The sequence below is a fragment of the Dunckerocampus dactyliophorus genome, chromosome 9, assembly GCF_027744805.1.
Source record: "Dunckerocampus dactyliophorus isolate RoL2022-P2 chromosome 9, RoL_Ddac_1.1, whole genome shotgun sequence".
NCBI lineage: Eukaryota > Metazoa > Chordata > Actinopteri > Syngnathiformes > Syngnathidae > Dunckerocampus > Dunckerocampus dactyliophorus.
The window spans coordinates 21,829,182-21,856,190 of NC_072827.1; the positions used below are offsets into that span (position 1 = coordinate 21,829,182).

Below are 27,009 nucleotides of genomic sequence, written 5' to 3' on the forward strand. Positions count from 1 at the left end.
ATACTCCAAAATGACTCGCAGAAGTAATTTCACTTTTCACTTTTGTCAGCCAAGACAGGCCTTAGAAAGCGGAAAACAACGGAATTTATGCTTCTTTTATAGTTTTGGTGTCATGTGAGTCTGTCTGCATGTCTGTTTACAGCGCCAACAGGTAGGTGTGCCTCGTCCAGGGATCCGTTCCCGTCTGGACATGACTATTTACTAATCCAACACTGTGTGGTGTTTTTTTTTCCAACTTGGCAAAAATTCCAGCACCATTCTCATGTGGACAGGGCCTAAATTTGGGGTTTGAGAACAGCGCCCCCATCTGGCAAGATTTTGTTGTCCATTGAGTGTATTACGATGGATCGGTGGGAGAAATTTCAAGTCAAATGGCTTTATGGGCTGATGCGTATGACCTATCCAAACTATGTAAATTTGGGGCTTAATAACAGGCTTTTGTCAAAACCAAATGGTTTACATGATTTTTATGTAGAGCGCTAAGCCGGACTCGTTTGAGAAATGTCAAGCCAAACAGATGTATGCAGTGACACCGTGACCTGTTAAACTTTGCTTAGGAACAATTCCATTTGGCTAAATTCCATTGTCCAGAAGATGTTTTTTGTAGAGCCTATTAAACTAGACTGGTGTGAGAAATTTTAGGTCAATCAGTGGTGGTCACAGTTGTGAATTGTTAAACTATCTAAATTTGGGGGCCTCATTTGGCCAAATGCCATGGTCCAGGCAACTTTTTGGAGAGCCCGTGTGAGAAATGTCCAACTGTCTCACGTTAGGCCTGAAAAACAGCGACACCCCCCCCCCCCCCCGGTGAAATGTCAACTTAGTCATATGATTGCATCGACGGGCGTGACCTGTAAAGATCTTCTTTTTATAAATGAGTCATTTTAAAAAGGTATCTTGTGTCTCATATCCTGGATGAAAAAGCAGCCAAGGTGCTCCACACTCTTGGATGTGTCCAGTATCATTCTTCATCTAGCATTGTACTTTTGGCTATATAAGTCACACCTTCACGTACGCAGGAGCCGTTATGACGCCTGTGGGACACCGCCTGCACTGACGTATATGTCTTTTGGGGGCCTTGGATGTCCGTCTGCACGGGGCCTCATTCCGCGGTTTCCCAGAAAGACCCCCAAGCGAACTGCTGTGGCGGTGAAGTGGAGTTAAAGCTGCGGTTGGTGGAATAGTTGGCTGCTGAGAGAAGAGGGTGGCCCTGAGTCAAGGCTGAGGCTGTCTGGGCTGTGCAGTGGAAAGCTGAGAGAGTTGGGGAAGAAAGGAGAGGAGAAAACATGCAAAAGATTTTTTAAAAAGGAGGGGGGAAAAGGAAACTGACAAAAAGTGGCTTGCAGAGAAGGTGTCAGGAATTCCGATGAGGGAACTGCTGCTGCTCAACTTGATCAAGTGGCTTGAGGAGGGAAAAAAGTCGCCTCTGCCAAGGCTGAACAATCCTAAACATGCACTTCTTTTGACTGAATATGGCGAAAAAAAGCTGAATTTACAAATTAAGGTTATGAGAAACGCTTTCCAAATGTTGCCTGGATTTGGAAAAATGTAATACGCATTCCAGGCCAGTAGCTGGCGAGGTCACTTTGTATAGGAACACTATCAACAACTCTTGAGTCTTATTTGAAGGGGGTTTTTTTATACCCTTATTGTGTACGTATATTTGGATGTAGAATTTGTTGTATCCCCTGCTTTACTCTAAAAATTAGCAATGTGGTCAATTGACACTTTGCCTATAAAGAGTAACAAACACAGACAAAAACAAACAGTGCTGTGACGTACTAGTGCCTGCTCCACTCAAAACGCAATGCATAATTCCCGGTTTTCACAGATAGTTGTAAACAGCAACAGCCTTGTTTTTAAGACTTTTTAGAATGTTTGCGTTTTCCAAATCCGAAATGCCAGATTATCACATTTTAGTTAAAAATGGTATCGTAAAATGTCGGCAAAAAAATGTAATCTCACAACAAAAGTGAAAAATGTGGATCCACACTTTTAATCACCAAAATTTTGCTGGGGTCTTACTGTGTCCCTTGAAAATGTTTTTGATTTTACATTACCATAATTTCCGGTGTATTAGGCGCTACTTTTTTCTTCAACTTTGAACCCTGCGGCTAATTTATGGCTATGTTCTAATCTCCTTTACTTCAGAACTACTACTAATAGATAGATAGATACTGTCCCACTCGTGAGTCAGTGAGGAAACGGTAGCTCTTTCTTTGGCAGGAGCCAATGACAAACTATAAATGAACTCACGATGAGCTTGTCTACCCACTGGAAATCGCAGAAGGTCATTGCTCAATATAACAGTCTGACTCATGGTGTCATCTTACAAATAATGCTAAAATCATCACACAGCAACTTAACATTAAAAGGTAGTTAAGAAATATACAATACAAGTACCAATACGAGTATAAATTTTTTTAAATTTTTTGCCATTATGCATTTTGTTCCAGCAAAATATTTCATTGATTATGGCTGCCGCTGTGCTGCAATGCTGCCTCTGTCCACCAGAGGGAGCCCAGACCCCAGAGGGAGGCTGACATCATTACAACACCTCGGCAGCCTTAACCAACCAAACAACATGGTGTAGAAAAGTGTGAAAATCTAAATTTTTAGGGTTCTGCGCACGAGATCCCATTAGCTAGGCTTTTTTTTTGCATCATCTCAGTAACTAATAAACAAATGCTGCTCGATGCTTTCTTTTTTGTGTGTCTATCATGCATTGTCTTGAATATTGTTATTTGCGCGACATCCAGGTCAGCCGGTCCACACGTTGTGTGTGCGACAGGACGTAAAACAATTTTTGGTGGAAATCAAACAATCAAATATTTTTGTGTTTTACAAGGCATAGCATGCACTGTCTTGCACAAACTAAGCAAATGTTTGAAAATTGGCATCTTAGGAGGTCAGCTAAAGTTGACTGTGTCCAACAAAGGGCATGTAAACCCTATTACACTGGTTATAAATTTGGCCACAGCATCCTTGGAAGCATTCTTTGAATTATTTTATAATGGTCTACAGGCTCCTTTTATTTTGGCTGTCTGGTTGACTAGTTCTTTTGGTGCTGGCTAGATGTGAAGTTCTTGCAGTGTTCTCCGGGCGCTCAGAACTTGACAGCAACAGCAGCAGTAAGTTTCCTAACAAATGATTTCATTCTCGGCCCTTCGCTGGCCTCATCCAGAGCGTGCACCGCTTGTGTCACGCATCATAATAGTCATAACATTGCCTTTTGCTTTGTGTGCACTTTGGAGGCGCTACAAAAGAAACACTTCTCCCCACAGTGTTTCCAGGCACAGTGACTTGGCCATACATAATGACTGGAATGGAAGGAGACAAGATTGCCAAGCCAAGTTCCTTTAAATCCAAAGGGAGGGGGGCTTGGTGTGGTGCAGCGTATGGATTAGTCTTCCAAAGAGGAAGCAGGAGCCAAGACATCTGTGTGACTATCACAGGCTTCATCCCTTCTACCACAACACAGGATGGAGGGATTATCTGCTCACTTTGCATATCACTCCCTGCTATCCACTACGGGCTCTAATGCAATTTGACTCCCAATAAGCACGTACTTCCATCAAAGAATGGTAATGGTTTTAGTTGTTTTGGACATGCCTAATAAGTTACACAATTAACAAGTTGCACAATTGAACATGTCCGAAGAGGAGTAGGAAGAAGCAGAGCTTATTTAACCCTACCTCTTCTCCATATATTTATGGAGTACTGATTGTTCACTTCTTGTGTTTAAATCCTGGACAGCATAATTGCTTGAAAATAAAGAAAGAAATAAATGATCAAGGACATGTTCAACAACATGTCCTTCTTTTAACTGAGAGATAATTAATTCCCCAATTTTAGTTAAGTTAGCGCTTCCAAGTTAAAACAATCCCTTTTCATCCATAACTGCAGTAAAGGACATGCTCTAAGATTGCTACACAGAAAACGTGACGTGCATCTTCCATAACAGTCAAGCCTCTCGTTTTCAGCATATCATGCATTGTCTTGTGTGTAAAAAAAAAAAAAATTGGTTCAAGGATGTAGGATGGAACTTTGAACCCCCAAAACTATTGGAGTGATATTACAGGTTTTGATTATCTGCTATTCGGGGGTCTCCACGCCCACTTCAAGGCCGCACTCTGTAGCCTCAGGCGATGATGAAGGATGAAGGGAAAAAAGTCAGTCCGCATTATGTTTCACGCTCGCAACAATGCAGTAAAAGTGGACAATTATTTCGTCACCATACATGATGAAGATCATGCACACCATGCGTGTCATTTCAATACATAAATAATATTTCATTCATATGATAGCATGTACTATATGCTATATATTATTATTAAACATAAGTTGAAAATGATTAAAAGTATACTATAAACAAACATCTTAACTCACAAAGATACCAGGTTTTTTATATGATGTATGAAAATAGATATAGATTTATATAGATTTATATTATATGTAATGTTCATGTGCATAGTATATACCAGTACATACTAATACACTCCTGATCGAAATCTTAGGACCAGTTGAAAAATTGCTCGAATTTTCATTTTGCACATTTGGATTTTAATGCAAAAGCAGGAAAGGTGGAATGAGACGAAAAAAAATTTGGCGCTTGTAATTTAAACCCCCAAAAAAAGAAAAAGGTTGTTTATCAGCTGATCAAAAGTTTAGGATCATCGCTCAAAAAAAAAAAAACTCTCCAAACCAGAACAAAAAATGTTCTCAGTAGGAATCAGTAATGAGTAGCTCCACCGTTCTTGTTCATCACTTCAAAAATGGCTTTGGGCATGTTTGATGCGAGTGTTTCCAGGAGGCTAGTGGGAACATTGCTCCAAGTGGTGAAGATGGCTTCACCAAGGGCATCAACTGTCTGGAACTGATGGCCATTTTTATAAACTTCCCTTGCCATCCATCCCCAAATGTTCTCTATGGGATTTAAATGAGGGGAACATGCAGGATGGTCCAAAAGAGTGATGCTATTCTCCCTGAAGAAGTCCTTGGTCAAGCGAGCATTGTGAACTGCAGCGTTGTCCTGTTGAAAAACCCAGCTGGTACCACACACACGAGGGCCCTCAGTCATGAGGGATGCCCGCTGCAACATCTGCATCCGTTTGACGACCCTGCACCACCTGAAGCTCCAGTGTTCCACTGAATGAAAAAGCACCCCAGATCATGATGGTATTGGACCAGTTAATTCAGGCCGTTCAGTCTCTGTATGACCGGTGTCAGAGTTTGGTTCGCATTGCCGGCAATAAGTCTGACCCGTTTCCAGTGAGGGTTGGACTCCGCCAGGGCTGTCCTTTGTCACCGATTCTGTTTGTTATTTCTATGGACAGAATTTGTAGGCGCAGCCAGGGCGCTGAGCGGTTCCGGTTTGGTGGCTGCAGGATTGCTTCTCTGCTTTTTGCAGATGATGTGGTCCTGCTGGCTTCATCGAACCGTGAACTTCAACTTTCACTGGATCGTTTCGCAGCCGAGTGTGAAGCGGATGGGATGAGAATCAGCACCTTGGGGTCTTGTTCACGAGTGAGGGAAGGATGGATGGATACAATCGTCCAAAATAAGTTTTCTCCGTAGGGTGGCTGGGCTCCCCCTTAGAGATAATATGAGAAGCACTGTCATCCGGGAGAGACTCTGAGTAGAACTGCTACTCCTCCGCTTTGAGAGGAGCCAAATGAGGTGGCTTGGGCATCTGGTCAGGATGCCTCCCAGACGCCTGTTCAGGGCAAGTCCAACTGGTAGAAGGCCTCGGGGAAGACCCAGGACAAGTTGGAGAGACTATGTCTCCCAACTGGCCTGGGAACACCTCGGGATCTGCCGGGAGGAGCTGGACGAAGTGGCCGGGGAGAGGGAAGTCTGGGCCTCCCTGCTTAGGCTGCTGCCCCCGCGACCCGATCTCGGATAAGCGGTAGAAGATGGATGGATGGATGTTTCTTGTAATATATTTTCTATTGTAGTACATGGATAAATCTAATTATGTATCATGAATTATTTGTGGAAAAAATGAAATTACATTATTTAACATGACTATAAAAATGAAACTATGACATTTATACCGGTAAGCACTGGTACTTTGCAGTCCACCCAGGGCCACTATATGAGGAAACACTTGTTAAAATAGAACAATACTCTTAGAATTGCATTGCATCCATACATTATTTGGGGACAAACTATAAGAAATGCTGGAAAATAAAGTAATGCAGCCACAATAATGTTAGCATTGTGCATATGAGAGTGTACACACACACACACACACACACACACACACACACACACATACAGTATATGTGACCCCCTGTGTCCACCCAACCACCTCCCACCGGCTACACACACAGTAACACACACACACACACACATATTCCACCCTAGACAGGCCAGGTTGCCAGAGCTACACAAACTCCCACCCATTAGCGGCAGGAATCCAGAATAACCATGGCAACCGGTCTCTCACCCCCGGGGGGAGACGAGCAGTAGAAGTGAAAGGCTCCATTCAATTTCCACATCCCAGTACGGCGCACACACACACACACACACACACAAAGGGACATGCATGCACACTTTTCACACACTGGCTGACAAGCACACACAGAGAAATGGACACATCCAACCCACTTGCTCTAACAGCCTCGCTCGTAGTCACTCCAGCCCACCTCCCTCCATCACAACCCTCCCTGCCTCCACTGGGCTGAGTGGGAGCTTGTTAGAGAGGCCGCACACTGCATCCTCTCACCCACAATCCTCCACTGCACTCACCAGTACCACATTAATTACACTACATTCCTTGTCATTAGACACTCTCTCACACTAGGTGATGCACAAACCTGTGACATCATCAGTTAGAGTCCAAAGTGGCTTTGGTTTTGTTGGATTTTCTCATGTTTTCCCACAAAATCCATCCCGTTCCTCACAGCTGCGCTCTCACTCGCATGCCGTCAGTTTGCACAGATTTTTCCCCGTGTGTTCACCCTGCTCCTGAAACGAGCTACTGGAAAATTCCCTTAAAAAGAGGGACGACTCAAGCCAGACGCTTCCCAGGACGACCAACAAAGTCCACCCAAACACACGTCAGTGTTTGAGCACCAGCTGCATGAATTCTGCATGACAATTTTTGTATTTTTTTGGTTTATGCCAAAAAAATACTTTACAATTTCTACAAATTATTTAAAGCAATGGTCCCTTAGGCCAAAGAAAAACACACTAAACTTTAGTGCCTGTTTAAAGTGGCACATGCACTGGGCACAATTCAGGTTTTCTAGCTAAGTGACAGAATATACTGCATATGCAGCATATCATGCACCATCTTGACTATAGAATCTTATTTGCATGAAAGCAGTTTAAAAACGACAGCAATCCTCATGTCAAGCATGCAACATGGCGTAAAAGCAGTCAGTGTGGGTCAAAATCAGTTAGCATATCATGCACCGTCTTGACGAAAGGCACTTATTTGCACGAAAGTGACATCAAACGACAACAATCCTCATGTTGAGGATGCACTGTGACCTAAAACTAGTCAGTTTGGGTCTAAATGGATTAGCATGTCATGCACAGTCTTAAAGAATCATATTTGCATGAAAGCGACATGAAACGACAACAATCGTCATGTCAAGCATGCGATGTGACATTAAACCAGTCGCTGTCTTGACGAAGAATCTGATTTGCCTGAAATGAACATCTAAATGCATTCATTTTCACGTCGAACATGCAACGTGACATAAAACCAGTCAGTATCTCATGCACTCTTGATTAAAGGCTCCTATTTGAATGAAAACGTCACAGCAAGACGATTCAGACCTCAAGCATGTGATGTGAACAAACTAGACAGTTTGGGTCTAAATAAATCCCAATTTGCAACACAGCGCAGTTGTTCAGATAAAATAAGTGTTGCAACATAGATTACATGAGCAAGCATATAACTTTGATTTGTCTGCAGTTTTTCACAAAATTTGGGTCCAGTGTAGGCCTACTCTTATTAATAGGAAGCAGAGCTTGACTAAAAGCTCTTATTTGCATAACAGCAACATACAGGAATGGCTATCTCCATGTCGAACATGTGATTTGAAGTAAAACCTGCCACCTTCCCTCTGTTTGTCTGTAGATTTGCACAGTCTTTGGGTGTCTTGTTTTGTCCATAAAATCCAACAGTGCAAAAATGTAATTCTTGCAATTTTTCAACTGTTCTTAAAATTTTGATTTGGGCTACAGGTTTGTTTTTGTACATAAAGAGAACATTTTTCTCCAAAAATTCTCTCTTTATTAAATTATTTTTAAAATGAAACAAGAAAATGCAATGGCAATCTATTGGAAGGTAATTCAATCATAAATCAAGGTAATAAATTAGAAAATACAAATATTGATATAGCATACAGAAAACTAAGTATGTGGGGGGCAACTTTGGTGTGTACATTAAAGATGCTAAACGTAGGGCAGTATATTGTACTATAAGCTATATAAGCTTTGTGTTGTAGGAGACAAAGCGAGTTAGTGTAGTACCTAATAACATATACAGTATATAATATATGCACATTTACTATTGCAACAAAACTTCATCAGTAGGGTAAAACTAACCTGTCTCACGACGGTCTAAACCAGGGGTGTCAAAGTCGTGCCATGGAAGGCCGAGACAATGCAGGGTTTTTCACTAAAGCAGGTGATTTTAATGATCAACACCTCCTTCAATTTGAGAGAAGCAGCTCATCAATTAAATCACCTGCTGAAGAAACTGGTTGGAAAGAAAACATGCAGTGTCTCGGCCCTCCATGGCACGAGTTTGATACCTTTTTAGACCCACGGACGGCGCGTGTTCCCACAGATCTTCGCGGACCGGGGGACGTGGGGGTGGTATAGTGATGTAATTTATCTCATTTAGTATGTATTGTGTAAAACTACGGCAGGAACAACATCAAATTAAAAGCACAAAGTGAATACAGACCCACCATCCACCAGTAAAAAGTTGATGTGTGTGCTAACAGGCAGTGTGCTAGCATGAATTCACTTGAAGCTGTGCACACAACAAATATACACATTAGCACTCGATAACGTCATCAAATTTTACCTTTATGCATTCCCACTGAGTATCAGCATTTGGGAGCAAATATGAAGTGAAAAAAAACAATAAAAATACAGTATAGTTGACCATCTGTGCAGAGTTGGAGAAGGCTAGCGAACGTACGATGGTGCGTTCGAGGACTGTCAAATAAAGTGGGACACTCGCAACAAACAATATTAACATGCAAAAACTTAAAACTATATTATTTTTTGAATAAAACAATGGCCCATATTTCCAAAATTGCTATGCATTTACTTACAATTTTATTTAGTTATTTAAAAATGTAGTTTTTGTGTGTGTATTTTTTTTTTTATCATTGCTCCTGAAAGGTTTCCTCTGCCCAGTTCGGCCCTTCCCACGGACCGGTACCGGGCCCCGGCTCGGTGGTTGGGGACCCCTGGTCTAAATCCAGCTCACGTTCCCAACTAGTGGATGAACAATCCAACACTTAGTGAATTCTGCTTCACAGTCATCTCTCAGTGGAAAGAAGAAGCTGTGGGCTGGAAATTGCCCCTGAGCCGTACTTTGGACATCCCTGCTTTACAGTGTTTCTCTTTAGGCAGGGGCGAGTGCTACAGTAAGAGTTTGAACAGGGCGATGTGATTTTCTTTTTGTAAATTTCCTTACCTGAAGTGCAGTTTAAATAGTTGCAGATAGCAGAACCGTTGTCATCTCCACTGAACAACGGCAGCACGCTGCTTTCATCTTATGCACTCATCTTTTTCCATTTACGCAGGTGAAGTGTTACACAGGTGCACCGCACCTTGACGTCGGGGCCAGGAGGCAGGTAGCTGAGAAGATCTGCCGAGTTGCCTTTGACATATACTCTACCGACAAACGCCTTGCCTTTTTGTTCGCTTTTTGGCAGACTGTCCGTCACTTGAAATATGTACAGTGTGGGAAAGGGGACGTTGCATACTATTTCTAGCACCTGGTAATACCTGCTCTTGCCAGTGGAGGCGCCAACACGCTGGTGTGTTTGCCTAGAAGAGTGTTGGCGAGGAAGGATAGCCAGAAATGAGGTCAGTGGTTGTCGTAAAAGGGTGTGTCATTTTGGGAACAATGTATGGGAGAGGCAGGCCAGGCAGGGAGCAATGGCTGGCACTAATGATGGGTCGCCCTGGGCCACACAAGTCCAGCTGTCTCCCCTCCCTGCTCAGCACAATAACATCCACTGTGCTTGGTCCGTGCTCACTGGAACAGCTGGGGGGTGGAGGCTTGGAGGGGGGGGAGAAGGAATGCTCTTGAGTGTTATCTTGTAGTTTTTCCCCGGCGACGATTCAGGGAGGTTACGAAAATGAGCGAATACAAATCAAAATGTCATCAGTGTTTCTCGGAGGTTGACGTCACTTTGAGTGCGCTAGTCACATGCCGCATGATGTCAACACTTCCTGGGTAGGGGTGGGGAGTGGGCACACCTCGCTTGTCATGTGACCAGGTCATTCAGGGTTGAACCTCCATTATAACATGAATGCACATTCAACTGTCGCAGCTCAGCGTTAGGCTCGTGAGCGAAGACACACAAACTGTACGCAACACATCGTGCATTGTCTTGACACACGAAGGCAACATCCAAATAAAACAATCCAAACATTGAGCATGCAGTGAATGACGTAATTCATAATGTAAATCACGTGACGCCAGCGGCGCCGCTCTATTCGTCTGTGCAGATGTTGGGTCTCCAGTTTTGATTCAGAGTTTCGTGAGTGAGTTTACATCATGCACTGTCATGTGATGAAAATAACACATCCCACTCCATCATGTCACGTAAGCATAGCGACATAGATCACATTAGCAAGCATATAGCCTCCATTTGTCGGCAGATTTTCAGAAATTGTGCGTCCAGTCTTTTATTTCTTCAGGTCGGCATTGCAGCAAGCGGCATATCACGCAGTGTCTTGAATAGGTTCTTATTTGCATGGCAGCCGCGTTCCCTATCCATGCAGCAAGCATTCGATGTGACATCCCGTCACATCGAGAATAGGACTGATGTAAAACTTTCCACTTTGGGTGTAAATCAATCCAGCATTTCAAAAATAGCAGCGTAGTGTCATAGATCACATGACCCCCGCATAGCGATGTAAGCGCAACATATCTGTGCAAATTGTGGGTCCTTTTTTCTCTGAGTTCAACCAGCCATCAAGCAGCATAGCATGCACCGTCTTGAGTAAAAGCTTCTATTGGCTCAAGCATGCCACATGACATCCTGTAAAAGCAGCCACCTGACGTTTATCTTTTTGTCATGCAGGGTTAAACCTCCAACGCCGATAAAGCCACTTGCGTCTAGTGTGTCTGCGCTTTAATTGGATTGAGTGACACGTAGGAGGATATCTGGCCGCCTGACTCATTCCTTCCTCGGAGGCCATCGCCGTCTTCTTTTATTTTGTTGTTCGTCGGAGAGGTGATGTGAGGCCAGGTAGAGCCAGAGGATGAGGTCATGAGCTAGAATCATCAATCCGATCACCTGGGACTTCGGTCACAGTTGTCAAGGGATGTGCAGAGGCATGCTCTGGTCTTGTTACTGACATTGATTGAAACTTACCTGGTTGCTTCGAAGTGTGTGTATAAATACACAAGGTACTTTAACATCAATGGCTTTAGAAATATAACAATTCTCAATTGCGATTGATACTGTCAAAAATGTACAATTTCACCATTTGTCAGGCATGGAAACATGACTGTATGTAATACAGTATGACCAGTCCAGGGTGTACCCCGCCTGTCACCGAAGTAGGCTGGGATAGGCTCCAGCATACCTCCGCAACCCTAATGAGGAGAAGCGGTATAGAAAATGGATGGATGGATGGACAATCGCATGATTTCTCCTGGCAATCACCCACGAACGTAAAAAAAAACAACAATAGACCAAAAATAAAAAATATGATGGCCTGTAATAACAAAAAATATAGAAGAACAAAAGAGCGAAATTTCCCCTGGCCAATCACCAAAAACAGAACAAAGAATTATGATAAAGAATGATTTATGGAAAAATAGAATGAATAATCTCCGGAAGCCATTTTGGGTTGAAGCAAGTAAAATCCAGGGATCGTACACTAATTAACTCCTAGCAGGGAACTTGTGCGGTTGCTACCAAACATTAACCAGGTACAGTAGACAGATGGGCGATGCCAAGTCTTGAAAATGTTTTGCCTGTGGCAAACTTAGTTTACTGATTCTCTGTGAAAAAGTGACATCCGGCAATAACGCCGCTCACTTGGATCTTGATCAAATTTGTTGTGGATGATAACGATGTTGTTTTGATGTCCTCACTTTGTGACAGTGCCACCTCATGGTGAAATTCAGGACATGCGTAGTCAGAGGAGCCAGAGAGCCTCAGAGCCCACCTGGATCTATCACCTCTCCCCCCCTTCTGCATCCATCATCCCTGCTGCCTCTCCATTTCATCAACATACAACATACATTATACCCATGACATCTGTGGCGCCCCCTATGGATTGTGGTCAAAATAGCATCCATGTAATACTGCTATCTTGAAAGCTGTATAACCATGAGACAACTGGACGACTTGTGGACAATTAGTTGCTTTAGTCCCTCACCCTGGCCTGTGTGAGACATTTCAAGTCAATCCAATTTAGGGGCGTCTGATAACAGCGTCATTGGGGTGTATTTGTCAGACCATTAATAGCACATGCAACACAGTAGTGGGGCTTGTTAAGACAAATATTCACCCTTTTGTGTGTGGCAGCTCAGGAGTACAAGCTTACACCAACAAATACAGTCATGTGACATCACTCGGACACCCCATGACTCTATTTGTACAGTTATAGAAGTGTTCTGCAGCAGCGCTTGCGGTCTCCTGAAACATTGTTTGGGAGTGCACCCTGAGCGGAGCACTTTGAATTGCCATATAAGGCAGGAGGACCTTCACAAAGCTGCTCTCCTCTTCACCTCCAGCTGGTTTACATCATCAGCTTCTCCCTTTCTGCTGCTACTGATGTACAAAACCCCTTGAGACGCAAGCATACTATATTATACGTATACATGAACAAATGGAATATAATACACGTGTAGCTGCCTAAACATCTACTTTGCTTCATCTTCCCGAGCTCCTCGCTATTCCGACGGGAGTGGGATGGACTGAAGGATGAAAAACAAAGAACACAAACAGAGCTGATAGCAAAGGAAGTGTCGTTCCCAGCAAATCCCCATCGGAGCCGTCCCCCGCCCCTAGTGCCCCCCCCCTTTTGCTCCAGGATGTGCGCTCATGTGGGAATACGTTAGGAATGTGGCCTCCTTTGTTTTAGTGTGTGATAGGCTGCTGCTGCTGCTGCTTGGCGGTCATCTGGGCTGTGTGAGGTTGTGTGACAAGCTCCAGGCTTGGCAGAGGCTGATGGCGTCCACGCTTGACAAGCACTTTACGGGCAAGACCCTCCCCTTTAGGGGGAGAGGTGTTATCTGTCAAAGCACCTTCTTGGCAGGTGGTCAGCTTTACAGGCTAATAAAACCACATACGGACTAAAAATCAATAATTTTTTGGGGATTTTAAAGGTTTTCCTTATTTTCTCAAGCTGTGCACAGCCGTCCCTCATTGATAGCGGTTCATTGATTCCAGATCCAACCACGCTAAATTCATTTCCACGATATAGGATTCAATGTGAATAAATGGAATATTTCCATAGAGCGTAGAAAACCTTGTAAATACATTTTTTTAGAGCCCTGTAGACATGAAATAACACAGTCACCCTAATATTCATTGTTTATATCACATTGCGCAACTCTTATGCTGCAGGGACTCGAGACGGCAAGCTAGTGAGCTAACCAGTTAGTCTCGAATTTATTTCTTCTCAACTTAAGAAGCCAAAAATTTACCACTTCCACATGGAATGGGAGAACTTTTTTCACTCTATCATGTCGGACGTGCCATGGCTGACTTCATGTAATTTTAAGGTAATGTAATACAAGGTGATCAGAATACTACATATCGCTTGTATTTCAATATGGTTTGACTCATAATCGACCATAGTCTACCACCAAAGAGTTACAAAGTGACTAATAAGAATATCCACTTATTGATTTTCATTGCATTTCTGTTGATTTCGACGTTATTGTGTCAGTGAACGCATCTGTCTCGTAACGATGAGGAAGTGTTGCTGCAATGAATGGACTAGAGACTTGTTTGGAGTTGGAGATACATATATGGGGTTGGACTGCACCGCTGTTGATGTGTTCAGGTAAGAATAAAGTTATAAAAGAGCGCCAGACACGATGTGACTCTGGGGAGCTACACTGTGCCGGCGTCTGTCGTCATAATAGAGAGCTGTGTGGCTTGCCATGATGCCTGTGCTTTAATGACGCTAAAATATGAAAGTAATTAATAAAAATATATTAGTTACTGCCGTTAACGCGCTATTTTTGACAGCCCTAATTAATATTCAATCCTATTTTGCGGAAATTCACTTATTGCAGTCAGCCAATTAACCGCGACAAACGAGGGACATATTTGAAGAAAAAAATAGCAAAAGAAAAACGTAATGTACGTAATGTCAACGAAACTGAAGTAAACTAAAAGAATAAGAAAAAAGTTACAATAAAACTGCAATATTATTTTAAAAAAAATCTTGTGACTAATCAAGAAGTCTTTTTTTTTTTTTTTTAAAGGAAGTTGCTACAAGAATAACAAGTAAAAACGTTTTGAAGAAAAAGTGTTATTCTAAGTGGAATAAGAATTTATTTTTTTTAAGAAAATTGTAGTGTTACCAAAAGAAGGGGGAAAAAAAGCAATATTACCAGAAATACACTGCAATGTCAAGTAATTGTATTAGGAGAAAAGCATGTTACAAGTTACAAGAATCAATACTTTCCAACAAACAAATAATACATTTGACATTTTTACGAGAAACCATATTTCTTTGAGGAAAAAGTCACAATGTTACCAAAATAATAATAAGTCGTAATAGTGCAAGGAAAACGTTTTTCCACGAAAAAAAAATGTCCATGAAAAAAAAAAAAAAAAAATTACCAGAAAAATCTTAAAATAAAATTTTAACGAGGTCATTTATTTTCTTTTTCAGTGTCACCCTCATATAAAATGACGGTCAATAAAGACTCCAATATTTGGTTTTCAAGCTTTAATCAAAAGTGAACATACAAAACACGTTCTCCCATTCATTCATTCGCTGATTTTTTTTTTTTTTTAAACGATCCAAACACTTTGGTTGAGTTTCTGTGCAGCACAAAAAGTGTAGATCATCCAAAGTGATCATGATCAATAAGGCAAGTGCTGCTGAATGTATGCAGAAAAACCACTTAGCAGAACAACATGTTCTCTTGGACGTGAAAAGTGAGAATAAGACCAAGACTGACGAGGACGGGAAGGCCAGCAGACTTCAGTGTGTTTGACTGTCAGTCAGGACCGCAACAAGGTGAGTCAAACGTGGAAACCAAAGCGGAGCGCGAGGAGACGGCGACTGGCACTTTCAAACGCAAAACACCTTCTGTGAAACAGAAACCTGAAAGTTCTCACTTCCGACGTCTCATGTCTGAGACTGATCATGTGACCAACTTCAATCCCTTGCTGAATGTTGTGAACTCCTGTTTACACACCATATGTATTTTGTGTATAATGAGTTTAAACGTAGCCCAGCGGTGTCCCAACCTTTCTCCATCCATCACATCCCCTATCAATAACACCACTCTTCTTCCAACCATTGCTGGAGCTTTTTTCAAAACAGCACCACCAAGTGTCCAAAGTAAGAAGTACAAGGCAGGCAATCCCAAACTTAAAATTCTGACAGAAAAAAAGTATTTTCAAAAAACAAAAAAAAAAAGACCATTTTAAAATTTCAAGCAAAAAAATGTAATTCTGCAAGAATATTATCAAAAATAGTCTCATTAGTACACGGAAAAAGTCATTTTTTAATCCCCCAAAAAAGCATAAAAAATGAAGTGAAGAAAATGAATGAAAAAAATCACAATGTCATGACAAACATAATATAGAATTCTAATAAAATACATATGATAATATTCTGGGGGGAAAAAAAAAACTTCCCACACGACATTATTCCCATAGTAACAATGTTTTTCTTTTGCGTTATATTACAAGAATAAAGAAGGAACTTTCAAATTTCTCTTCGACGTCAGTGCCAAGTATCTACTTATCAATTTAACAAAAAGTCTACGATGTTTTTAGTTTTTTTTTTAAGAGAAAGTCGTAACGTTACCAGAATAACTCGAAGGACTGTTTGTCAGAATACTCACACCAACCTAAAAGTATAACTTTCTTTTCAAAATATTACATAACTCTCATGGTATCGACATCTTTTTGTTTGAGTTGCAATTTATTTCTTTAATTTAAATTCAGAGTTTTGTCTCTCATGTTATTACGAAATATTCTCATCGTTCGTTTAGTTTTTTCTTTTCAATGTGGCTTTAATACGTGTAACCCCCCCCCCCAAACCTGTCGAAAGCAAAACAGTTCAATGCGAGCATAAGCGTGGGGGTGCGGGTGGGGTGGTGTCTGTCTGGAGGCGACACTGCGGTCAGTCACACAGGAAGCCTACGAGGCAGACGACCTCACATCCTGTCTGAGTTTTTGCAAAAGAGACACTTCCTCCTCCAGAGGAGACACACCGACTGCCTGATAACGTTGAATGTTATCACTCTTTGGACGACAGAGACATTCAACAGCAACAAAAAGATACTTTATGACAAGCTACTTCAAATAAATCCCCTTTGACAGCTGAAAGAGCCCAACGGCTGATGTTCATATTGTGGTACATTGTTGTACCAGCAGGGGGCACAGTGCCTTGTCACTGGGGTAGGTTCTGCCACTCGGCAGCTGAGGAACACTCTGCAACAGGTACGAAAGGTTACAGTGGAACGCCACTGAGGTCGGACATGGATGCCATCACCAAATCTTTCCAGACCTCATTTTTTTGCTTCGTTGATTCCAATTCCAACTTCTTTTTAAACTTGGATGATGGTTACGAATGTAAAAAAAAAAAAACATACAGGGACCTCAGTTCAGTGAACATCAAAGGATCAGCACCCGATGCTTACCCACCCTGTTGTGTTGAAAGCAATTGTCGTGGGCGCTGACGTCATGTAATGATCTGAGCGCGGCTCGGTGTGTCGCTGTGCAAAAGCACACACGATTGCGGCATGTTCCCCGCATTTGCCAGGTTTCGTGCTTAACTTCTTCTTACACTTGTAAGATCAGGACGACATGCATGCATTACAGCTTCATTGACAATAGCTCCTTCTCCGCTATTTTTACTCTTCTTTTCCCCACGTCAGCATTCCGTATAAAAGAAAAAAACATCAATGCTATATTTGATTGTTGACGCTCCAATTTCCCAGCTTGGGAGGTCGTATGAGAGTGGTAACAGGGTGCCACCACGGCCGGGGGGGGGGGGGAATTGAACTGAACACCCAACACTCACGTCTCACGCCTCGTTTCGTTGAAAGTAATTATTGCTGCGAAAGTTTCTTTGCTTGTTGAGCAAGCAACAAAAGATCAACTTTTTCTTTGGCTTTTTGTGAGACTTGTTCCAAAAGAAGGACCCTGGACATGAATGGCATCATGCAAAACATCACTAAATCCCGCCAGACCTCAGTTCAGCGAGCATCCAACTTAACCTAACTTTTTTTTTTTTTTTGCTCCATTTATTCCAATTCCAACAGTTAACTTTTTTAAACATTTGCATGACACTGAAGATTGTTAAAAAAAAAAAAAAAAAAAAAGATGCATTGCACCTTCAGCAACAATCGGCCCCTTTTAATTTTCCGATTTTGACTGTTTTGAGTAAAAGGCACCGACACGACACATGAATGGTACAAAATCGGCACAGGAATTTTCCAATTTGGAAGGAACATCAGAGTTGTGGCAGAGGCAGGAAAATGCCTGTGTGTAAAGGCTATTTCATCCTGACGGGACAGGGTTGCACACAGTTGAGGCAATATCCTGCCTTTGCCTTTGCCGAGGCAGTTAAATACGGTTCTACGGTTAGAAGAAAGTAGGTAAGAATGTTACACTAATTTAGTTCATAAAGGTTTAACGGTGGCCACAGTTTGATACTGGAGCGGATTATTTCTATTTCCATGATTTCCTGTGAGGAATGCTCCCCTGGAACTGACCTTGAAGGTTCCACTGAACCTTGAGAGGAAAACTGCACTTTTTTCTGGAATTTTGCCATCATCCTCAATCCTTATGTGAGACATGAACACACTTCTTTCTCTTTTGCGTGCGTTGTAAAGATATAAAAACAGATACAAATAGACAGTTCCTTACTGCATGTAATGGGATCGCTATTAAAACACCTCCAAAAACCAACAAAAATGTCTTCTGGTTTTATATACTGTACATGCAGTAACCATGTTCAGTATTAACCAGTTTCTTGGTACTTTGAAGCATTAGCGCTGCGGGCGAGTGTGTGATGAAGCTAGGTCACTAGGTCGCTAGCCGGCATGGTGTGGTGAAGTGTCAATGCGCCAGTAACGTAGTTCGATCGGCGTAACAGTGTTTGTAATAATAATAACAATGTCGCATTATACGCAAATGGAACATTGTTGGCGCTTTTTGGAGGTTTTTTCAGAAGGCTTTATATGCGAGCTAAGTGTTTCCCATATGTGCATTCTTAGCCAAGTCTTTTTAGCTGTTTTTATACCTTTAGAAAGCACAAAAAAGAGAAAGACATACAGGTATGTGTTCATGTCTCACATAAGGATTGAGGATGATGGGCAACAATCCAATCAGTTTTCCTTTAAGTCCAATATTTAGTCGTATGAGTGCACCGAGTACCAAAAACGGACTGCGACTGTACGCCCTGGTACTGTACCTCCAAACACGATGACATTTCATGTCTCAGGTCCAGACTGTCCCACATCAGTCGCCAGCCCCTTTCTTGGCACCAGCTTTGGCTTTCCCGTTGGGTCCCGTTTTGATGTGGGTCATCTCCACATCTGTCAGGGCATCGGGGGGAAGGCAGGAGCGCATGCGTTCTATGGTCTTCTGGTGGGACGCTCTCTCCTGCTCCAGAGAGCGGATCACGTGCTTCATTTTGCTCTCACGCGACAGGAAGTTCTCCACGTTGGTCTCCAGGGTTTGGATCTTCTGCCGGGCCGCCTGGTATGGGACACAATGCTTGACTAAAAACTTCAAAAAACCTGTAAATTTAAATGTGGAATTAAAAGCCCAAAGGAGAGCACCCCTAATAACAAGTCTTTTGCTCAGAACATGCAACCTTCCTTGGGTCTTGGGTCTCGCTCATGTTCTTCTCTTTTTATTACACTGCCATCTACAGGATGTCTGCGATACGACACCTGACCAGTCACATGACAAATCTTCCATATGAATTACAACCCAAAATATGCAGTTAATAATAACAATTAAATAATGACATCAAAAACAACAACAAAAATAATCCGTGAATAAATGATAATACCTGAAGTTTTTCCAGCAGCTCCATGTTCTGCTTCTTCAGCTGCACGTTTGTTTTCTCCAGCTTCTCCAAGCGTTCCAGGTCGTCAGGCAGCGGCGCTCCGCTTTCCAGCATCTCATCCTGCAGCACGTGATATTCCACCTCGTACGTGTGGAGCTGCTTGGAGATGTCCATCTCCATCACCTGAAGCCACCAGCAGAGTGCGTCCACGTTGTAGCACATTTAATAGCAATTCATCTTACTGTGTTATTTGGGGTGCAACTCCTACACTGGAAGGCAGGACAACATAATGTTCACTGAACAACATGTTTATTATTGTGACAAAAGTATTACGAGGATTTACATTTTTTTTAAGCCATAACATGCGATCAAATATTTTATGCTCTAAAAAACGTTTAATTTGATCAAGGGAAAAAGTGACATTCTTTTCAAATTATTAAAATAAAGAAAACAGAGTGGGAGGGCTGGAAGCATTCAGAATGTTACGGAAAAAAATGCACACAAAACAATTTTTGTATTTTTGAAAAATAAATAAAGTAAAGTAACAACATTTCGGATGTTGAGAAAGTCGTAATGTTACAAAAAAAATTAAGTTCAACATTTTTTTGTCATTTTATCCATTTAAAAAAGAAAAGGCTTCATTTTTTCCACATTATTACGAGAACATTGTTTATTTTAAAGAAGTAAGAATGTTTTGAAACAAAAAAAAGTGTAATAAAAAAAAATTATCACTAAAAAGGTTATTTCATTGAGAGAAAAAAACAGCAGAATTTTTCGTAGTGTTAGGAGAAAAAGGAGTATTTTTAAAGGAGTAGTAATGTCAACAGAATCATTTTCTTTTTATGTTTCAAAAATGTCATTTTATCAAGACAAAGAATTCATAACGTCGTGAGAACGTCTTAAACGTCTTAAATTTTAGTTAAAAATAATTTGTTTGTATTATTACGTAAAACAAGCGCAGATGGTTAGAAATACGTCATAATGATTGATTGAAATGTTTATTTTGAATATTTGAATCAGGCCCAAAACAAAAGCACAGTTTTCCTCTCAACGTAACAATAAAGTAAATAAATTGGAATAATATGAACATAATTAACAGCACGAGTTAAGAGAAAAGCAACTTGAACTTGCAGTGATGAACTTCTTTTTACACTTGCATGACCATTACGGATGTTTAACAAGTGTTCACATTGCGACTTCATTCAGTTTCTTATGAGTTGTTTGTGCAATTTCACTTTTGGCTAAGTTTTTTTTTTAATTTATTTATTTTTTTTTATACTTGCAAGACAAATGATCAAATGTAACTTCAAACTTTTACGATGACCACAGTTTGACCCTGGAACAGATGATTTCCTATGCCGAACATACATGTTAGATACATTTCTTTTACGGGATGTTCTCACCTTGGCGATGGTCTGCTCCATCTGAGTGTGCGTGAGTGTGGGAATCGTCGTCTTCAGGTAGTCCACGATGCTCTCGAAGCTGTCGCACTCCACTATCTCCCCTTGGTGGCTTCTCAGGAGACAGAGGGCCACTTTGAAGATCACCTCCGAGCCCTGGATGAACAGAAAGTCTGACAAAATAAAACAAAAATTAGGTGCATCCTCTTATTTAAAACAGAATAGTGGTCGACTCAAGCTTACCAAAGATGCGAGACACAAAGCCAAGGGGGAACTGAGAGGCGAACAGCGTGAGGAACCAGGGCGCCGCGTACAGGCTGGGGCAGATTTCGTACTCCTCCAGGTGGTTGTACAAGTCACGGTGGTAGTCGTGGAGCAGTCTAGAGAGCTGGTACATCTGGATCTACAAGCGCAAAATGACAAAACATGCAGCAACACACGCATAAGATGATTTGTGGATTAAAGGGAGAACAATGTGTGCTTTTGTAGCTGCTGGGTGATCTGAGCAAAGGAGGCTTGCTGGGGCATGCACTGCACTTCCAGTGCATTACATTACAATAAGTCACCGCAAGCTGAAAAACAACCACAAAAACGTCGGTACCGTCCTCCTCTGGAGTCTCCCGTCCTCACAACCTCTAACAGGAAGTCTCGAGCGGTGGCGTTAAACATTAGCACACCTGCTGACGGGAGGTCAGCTGATGTTTAAACGAGTGCTCTAACTTGCAAACGTGAAGGTGTGGTCGGGATTTAAAGGCTGAGCAAATGTTTGCGGACGCTGGGATACGCCAACACGGATCCAGCACTGCTTTCAAGAATGCAATAGCTCACAAAATAAACTTTACTCGTTACACTTTTGGGCCTGCTACTTTACTTCTTGTCCACGTGTATTTTATTAACGCTGTTCAATCATTGGCATAGTGAGGTTGCGTGACAAAACAATACAACTAACAATAAAACAAAACAACATAATTACAACAATCATACATCATTTTTTCAATATTTTCTTTATTTTTCGAATAACTTCAGAAGAACTTACATATTTCCATTTAAATTTTTGTTTATCCTTTATTTATTATAGACTTTGTCTGATTGAGATCAAAGATCTCTTCTGCAAGGGAGACCTATCCGAGAACGAAGCAGCAAGGGTGCATTTCAAACAAGAACAAACAACAAAAAAGAAATGAAGAAAATAAATTGGGTTATTACTGTTTAGATAATAATCATAAAAATTGCAACAATAATCATACAGTCATGATAACATAACTAGAGAATGTCGAAACTGCGCGTGAATGCCCGAAATGCGGAATTGCAAATGCAGAAGTTTAACTGAAACGTTGTAGAATGGCTGAATTTTGAAATGTAGAATGACTGTAGGAATACTTTGGAAGATGAGCTGAAGAAAATAACAGTAAATAAGTAACGGAAAATGATATTATGCTAATTTTAGTGGGCTGGTAATACTAACATGATAACATTAACATGCTAACACCTAGCATGATAGTGCTGAGTGGTTATATATGTACTGTATGCACCCATGAAAATAGTGAAAAATGCTACTATGCTAATGTTTACATGCTAGCATTAGCATGCTAACATCTAGCATGATAGCGCAATATACGGCATTTAGTATCGTAAGAAAGGCATTTCGCGTTCCAGAAGAAAAAACGTTGAAATGTTTGTGCTGTGGCTAATAGCACAAATGAGTTGATGTTGGAATGAGATGAATCGGTTGAGAAATGTGGAAGCAGTAGCAGCTAACTAGTTTTTACAGAAAAGTGCAATCTGGGGGGAACATTCTGAATTTTCGTTTAATAGAATGAGCGTGTTTTAGCAAGAATGTCCTGAATTAGTTGATTGGTTTGACGTTGTAACGCTTTGAATGGGTTGGGAAATGTGGAAGTATTTAGGAGTCTTTAGATCAAAGGCATTTTGTGTTCCCGAGGAAAAATGTGGGAATTTTTGTGAAAAGTATTAACTTGGTAAAAAATGTTGAATTTTTGTTCAGTATAGATATTGAAAGCCTGAATGTCTTAATGTGTTGAACAGTTTGATGTTGGAATGACTTGAAACGGCTGAGAAATGTGGCAGTAACAGCAGGTAATTAGTTTTAGCGAAAAGGGTGAATTTTGGGAAAATTTGGAATTTTTCTTCAGCATAAATATTGTGAGTCTGAATGTCGTGAACGTGTTGAACAGTTTAATGTTGGAGTGGCTTGCTTCGGTTGAGAAATTGGCCGTCTATTGGAAGAAGCCCACTGAAACAAAGCATTAGGAAAAATTTAAAATTGAGCAAAAATTGTGAATTTTTCATACTGTGGCTCATAGCATGATTGTCCTGACTTTGTCGAATGGTTTGATGTTGGAATGAGGTGAATCGGATGAGAAATGTGGAAATAGTAGCATCTTCATAAAGGTAACCGGAATTTTGCTAAATTTTATTACATTTTTTCATTTGAAAAATAGAGAGAGTTACTGTCCTCAACGTGTTGAACAGTTTGATGTCGGAATGGCTTGAATCGGTTGAGAAATGTGGGCAGTGAAACTTTTCTTAGAAAAAGAAAAATTTGGGCTCCGGAAAATTGGGAAAATTTGGAAAAAGTGGGAATTTGTTCAATGTCTGAAATAGTGAATTTTGAAGTGCTTAATTAGTGGAGCGTTTTCATAATTGGAACGTTTTGAATCCGTTGAAAAATGTAGCAACTGTGGATGGTCGAAAAATGGCCCATTCATTTTCAATGGGAACATTTTGTGGAAATTTTAAAATTTGGGGACATTTGGACATTTTAGAAACGTGGAGAAGAGAGAGCACACGTTGCATGAACAGGTGGAACATTTTTGTGTTGAAATATTTGGAATAAGTTGAAAAACGTGGGCTGTGGAAGCAGACGAAAACGAGACGGAATAAAAAGAAGACGAATTGGTGCAGAATTTTGCTTTTGAAGACATGCACACAATTAGAATGTTTATTGTTTCTATTTGTATTTATTGATCTGTACTGTTCCTGCCCCCCTTGTGGCATTACACAAGCACATACAGGTCAACTATGATGCTATAGAAATAAAACCTATAGTGTACATTTCTCCGTTGCACTCACCTGCAGAGAGACCATGTCAGGCTTATACTGGCGTCTGATGCCAAGGTCGTACATGAGGAACTTGAGCACGTCGAATGCTTGCTCCTCGCTCATGTGCAGCAGCAACACACCCGCCACGAAGCTGACGCCCTGACAGTAGCCCACCTGCGCGCAAATGAATGCAAAAATAGAGCAAAAATGAATACGTCGCGGCACAGAGAATGTGTGTGTCCACTACAATGGCCATTTTGCGTTAGCATTTCAAACCAGCACTGTTGTGAAATTTTGTTTTAATCATTTTAGTGACATTTGTAATCATTACAATTATGCTTTTAGTAATGATACACTTGTATATTGTACTTTTCATCATTTCTTGACTGAAGTTGCTTTATGTGTGAATTTCTATTATATTAGCGCTAGTATTGTTTTGTTAAAACTGGGCGATGGACCTAAACTATCCTGCATTTTATCATTAAAGCAGTGTTGATGATAATGATAATAATAATCACAATAAGAATAAGAGGCATGGGCATGAGAAGAGGACATTTTATGCCAATATGGGCCCATCGATATTATCGGACATCCCTGGTTCCATAAGTTAGTGTTGTGTTTGGGTTCATGTACAATCTGCCCGAGTTTGTTCCTGTCGTCTCTCCCTGTCCTTTCTCTGCTGTGTGCGGCAGTGTAGCACTTTTCTTTTGGACTTGCGGGTACATATTCTGCCTAGCAACAAGCAGAGGTTTGTTTTTTGCTGTATTGTGTTATGTGGGATGTGTGACCGAATAAGGACTGATTATTTATCATTACTATTGTTATTATAGGAACAAAAATGACTGCATTTACTCTGTGGTTGAAATATTCATCTCGTAGTTCTGTACCTCCGTGTCCAGCAGAGAGTAGGCTTTAAGCAGGTTATAAAGGGAAAGCTGTCCAGCACCGAGCTGGGCTGAGAAGTACTCATGGGTGGGGAAGGTCCGGCCTGAGATAAGATGACACACATGATACATGAGACACGGTGATACATATGATGCTGCATTCGTCTCATGCGCTTCCTCCCCAATGACAACGTCTTCGAACAGCATTGCACACCTAAATCCACCAGAATGGCGTGCTGCTGGGCGGTGAGCTGCTTCAGGAGGTCCCTGTAAGGGATGTCGGGGGCGTGCTGGCGCTGAGGAAGTCTGTGACACAGCCGGTGCTGATGGCAGAGCAGCAGCCACACCTCCCCACGACGACTTTTGGGAACACCTGAACACAACAACAGCAGTTTATGAGTGCCAAAAGTGTACGTCAGTCAAACCCGGCACATGTGAGCACGCCGGACACAACATTAGGTACACCTGCTACTGTAACACTGTACAAAGATAAAAATGCTCAGTTTTGATTGGCATTAAATCCTGTGCTATTCCTAATGTTTACCTAATGTTACCCACATGAGAGATGAAAATACAGAACTAGAAACAGCTCTCACCAAGATATAACCTCATCACAATATCATACATCTGATTGGACGATATCATGAATGAAGGCTATTGTGTACTGTTGTGTGAAGTGGAATAATATTAACAATAGTAATAAAACTACTACTACTACTACTACTACTACTACTACTACTAAGAATAATGATGATTAATTGGAATGATATAATATTAGTTATTATAATTTGGTACTATGGTAATGGCATACTTTATTTGCACTGACATACTGTACATATGTAATCATTCAGATTTAAATATACAAATTGCATAATATAGTGTTTCACTAAATAATCACCTAATCACAAATACCAAATAATAATCAATATTTTTTTTTAGATTTTATAAATGATTACGGTAAATGTAGGATTTTGAAGTTAGTTGTGTTTTAGCATTGATGCAATGCAAACACTTGCAGCACCAATCAGAATTGAGCATTACTGTGATAGATTATTTGTTGCTAGAGCTCTCTCGCCTTGGCAGAGTGAACGGTACAGCTGGTCCTTGTCCTGCAGGACCGTGGTTCTTCCCGGTGCCGTCAGTTTTTTCTCCCACAGCGCCTGCGCCTCTTTGGAGTCGGGGCCCACTTCCTGGTAGCTCAGCTTCATCTTGCGAATGTGCAGCTCATCCCTGCTCGCTGCACACATCATAGAAGTAAATGTGTGTATTATATTTGATACTAAATTACAGCCAACTTGTGGGTGCCACTGTTTCAACATGAGCACCATCCCTCGCACCTTCCATTACCAGAAGCCCCGTATGACAGCAAAAGCCACAATAACAACCACGATAAACACCATCATCAGTGATGCTTGAAGCCTCAAGACAAGAACACACCATCTAGGTCAGGGGTGCTCACACTTTTCCACCTTGCTAGCGCCTTTTAAAATGATCAAGTCCCAAAGATCTACCTAAACACAGAAAATATGTTTATAAATATATACATGTGTATTATATTTACTGTATTTATGTACGTTGCACAGTAGTTGTGTACATAACCTGAGTACCGGTAATATGTCATTTGACAGCATTTGCTATCAAACATTACAGATATCCAAGAAGTTCAAATGTTGATGCAAAAGACACTGCAGCCGAAGTCAAGGCAACATATTAAAAAGATGTCAGCAATGGGCACATTTCCCAATTAATCATGAAATAGCAGTTTCACAAACAAAAGTGTAGAAAACACACACTTCTATAGTGGAGTTCAGGACGCAAAGCAAAGCCTTCAAAAAGTTGACTTGTTTTTCTACACAACTAGCCGCTGTAAGTGAACGCATAGCTTTTGTTAGCAATGCAGGCATCTTACCGCTGAGTTAGTTTATACGTAATCAGAGTAATAAAGATGAAAGTTGCATCTGTGTGTAGCTTGAGACTGTCTGTTCACCACTTAATCTTTTCCGCGGGGGGAGCAACAGCGAATCAGGAGGGGAGCTTAATGTCAGCTACAAAGTGACGTTTATGCGATCAACCCACACTACCTTTGCGACGTAATGGGCACCCCTGATCTAGGACAACAAGAGCTGAAGTGAACACTTATGAACCCAAAGCCATGCAAACATTTTTTTTTATTCCAAAAAGCACCCGCCTTTCTCCCAGTGAGCTCCAGTGATGCC

At 41.3% G+C, this 27,009-nt stretch overlaps 1 protein-coding gene across 3 annotated transcripts in view; it reads right to left on the reverse strand.

Annotated features, from left to right (window-relative positions):
* Positions 1–14,800: 14,800 nt before the first annotated feature.
* The window catches only part of tbc1d4 (TBC1 domain family, member 4), a 43,550-nt gene continuing 31,341 nt past the window's right edge, over positions 14,801–27,009 (reverse strand). For all 3 annotated transcript variants that reach the window (XM_054787581.1, XM_054787580.1, XM_054787582.1), the window contains 8 exons: positions 25,869–26,030; positions 25,008–25,166; positions 24,797–24,897; positions 23,940–24,083; positions 21,090–21,249; positions 20,850–21,019; positions 19,450–19,629; positions 14,801–19,130 (listed from right to left, as the gene is read on the reverse strand). In XM_054787581.1, coding sequence (XP_054643556.1) covers positions 18,891–19,130; positions 19,450–19,629; positions 20,850–21,019; positions 21,090–21,249; positions 23,940–24,083; positions 24,797–24,897; positions 25,008–25,166; positions 25,869–26,030 — 1,316 coding nt within the window. In that variant the 3' untranslated portion in view covers positions 14,801–18,890. The remainder of the gene's footprint in view (positions 19,131–19,449; positions 19,630–20,849; positions 21,020–21,089; positions 21,250–23,939; positions 24,084–24,796; positions 24,898–25,007; positions 25,167–25,868; positions 26,031–27,009) is intronic.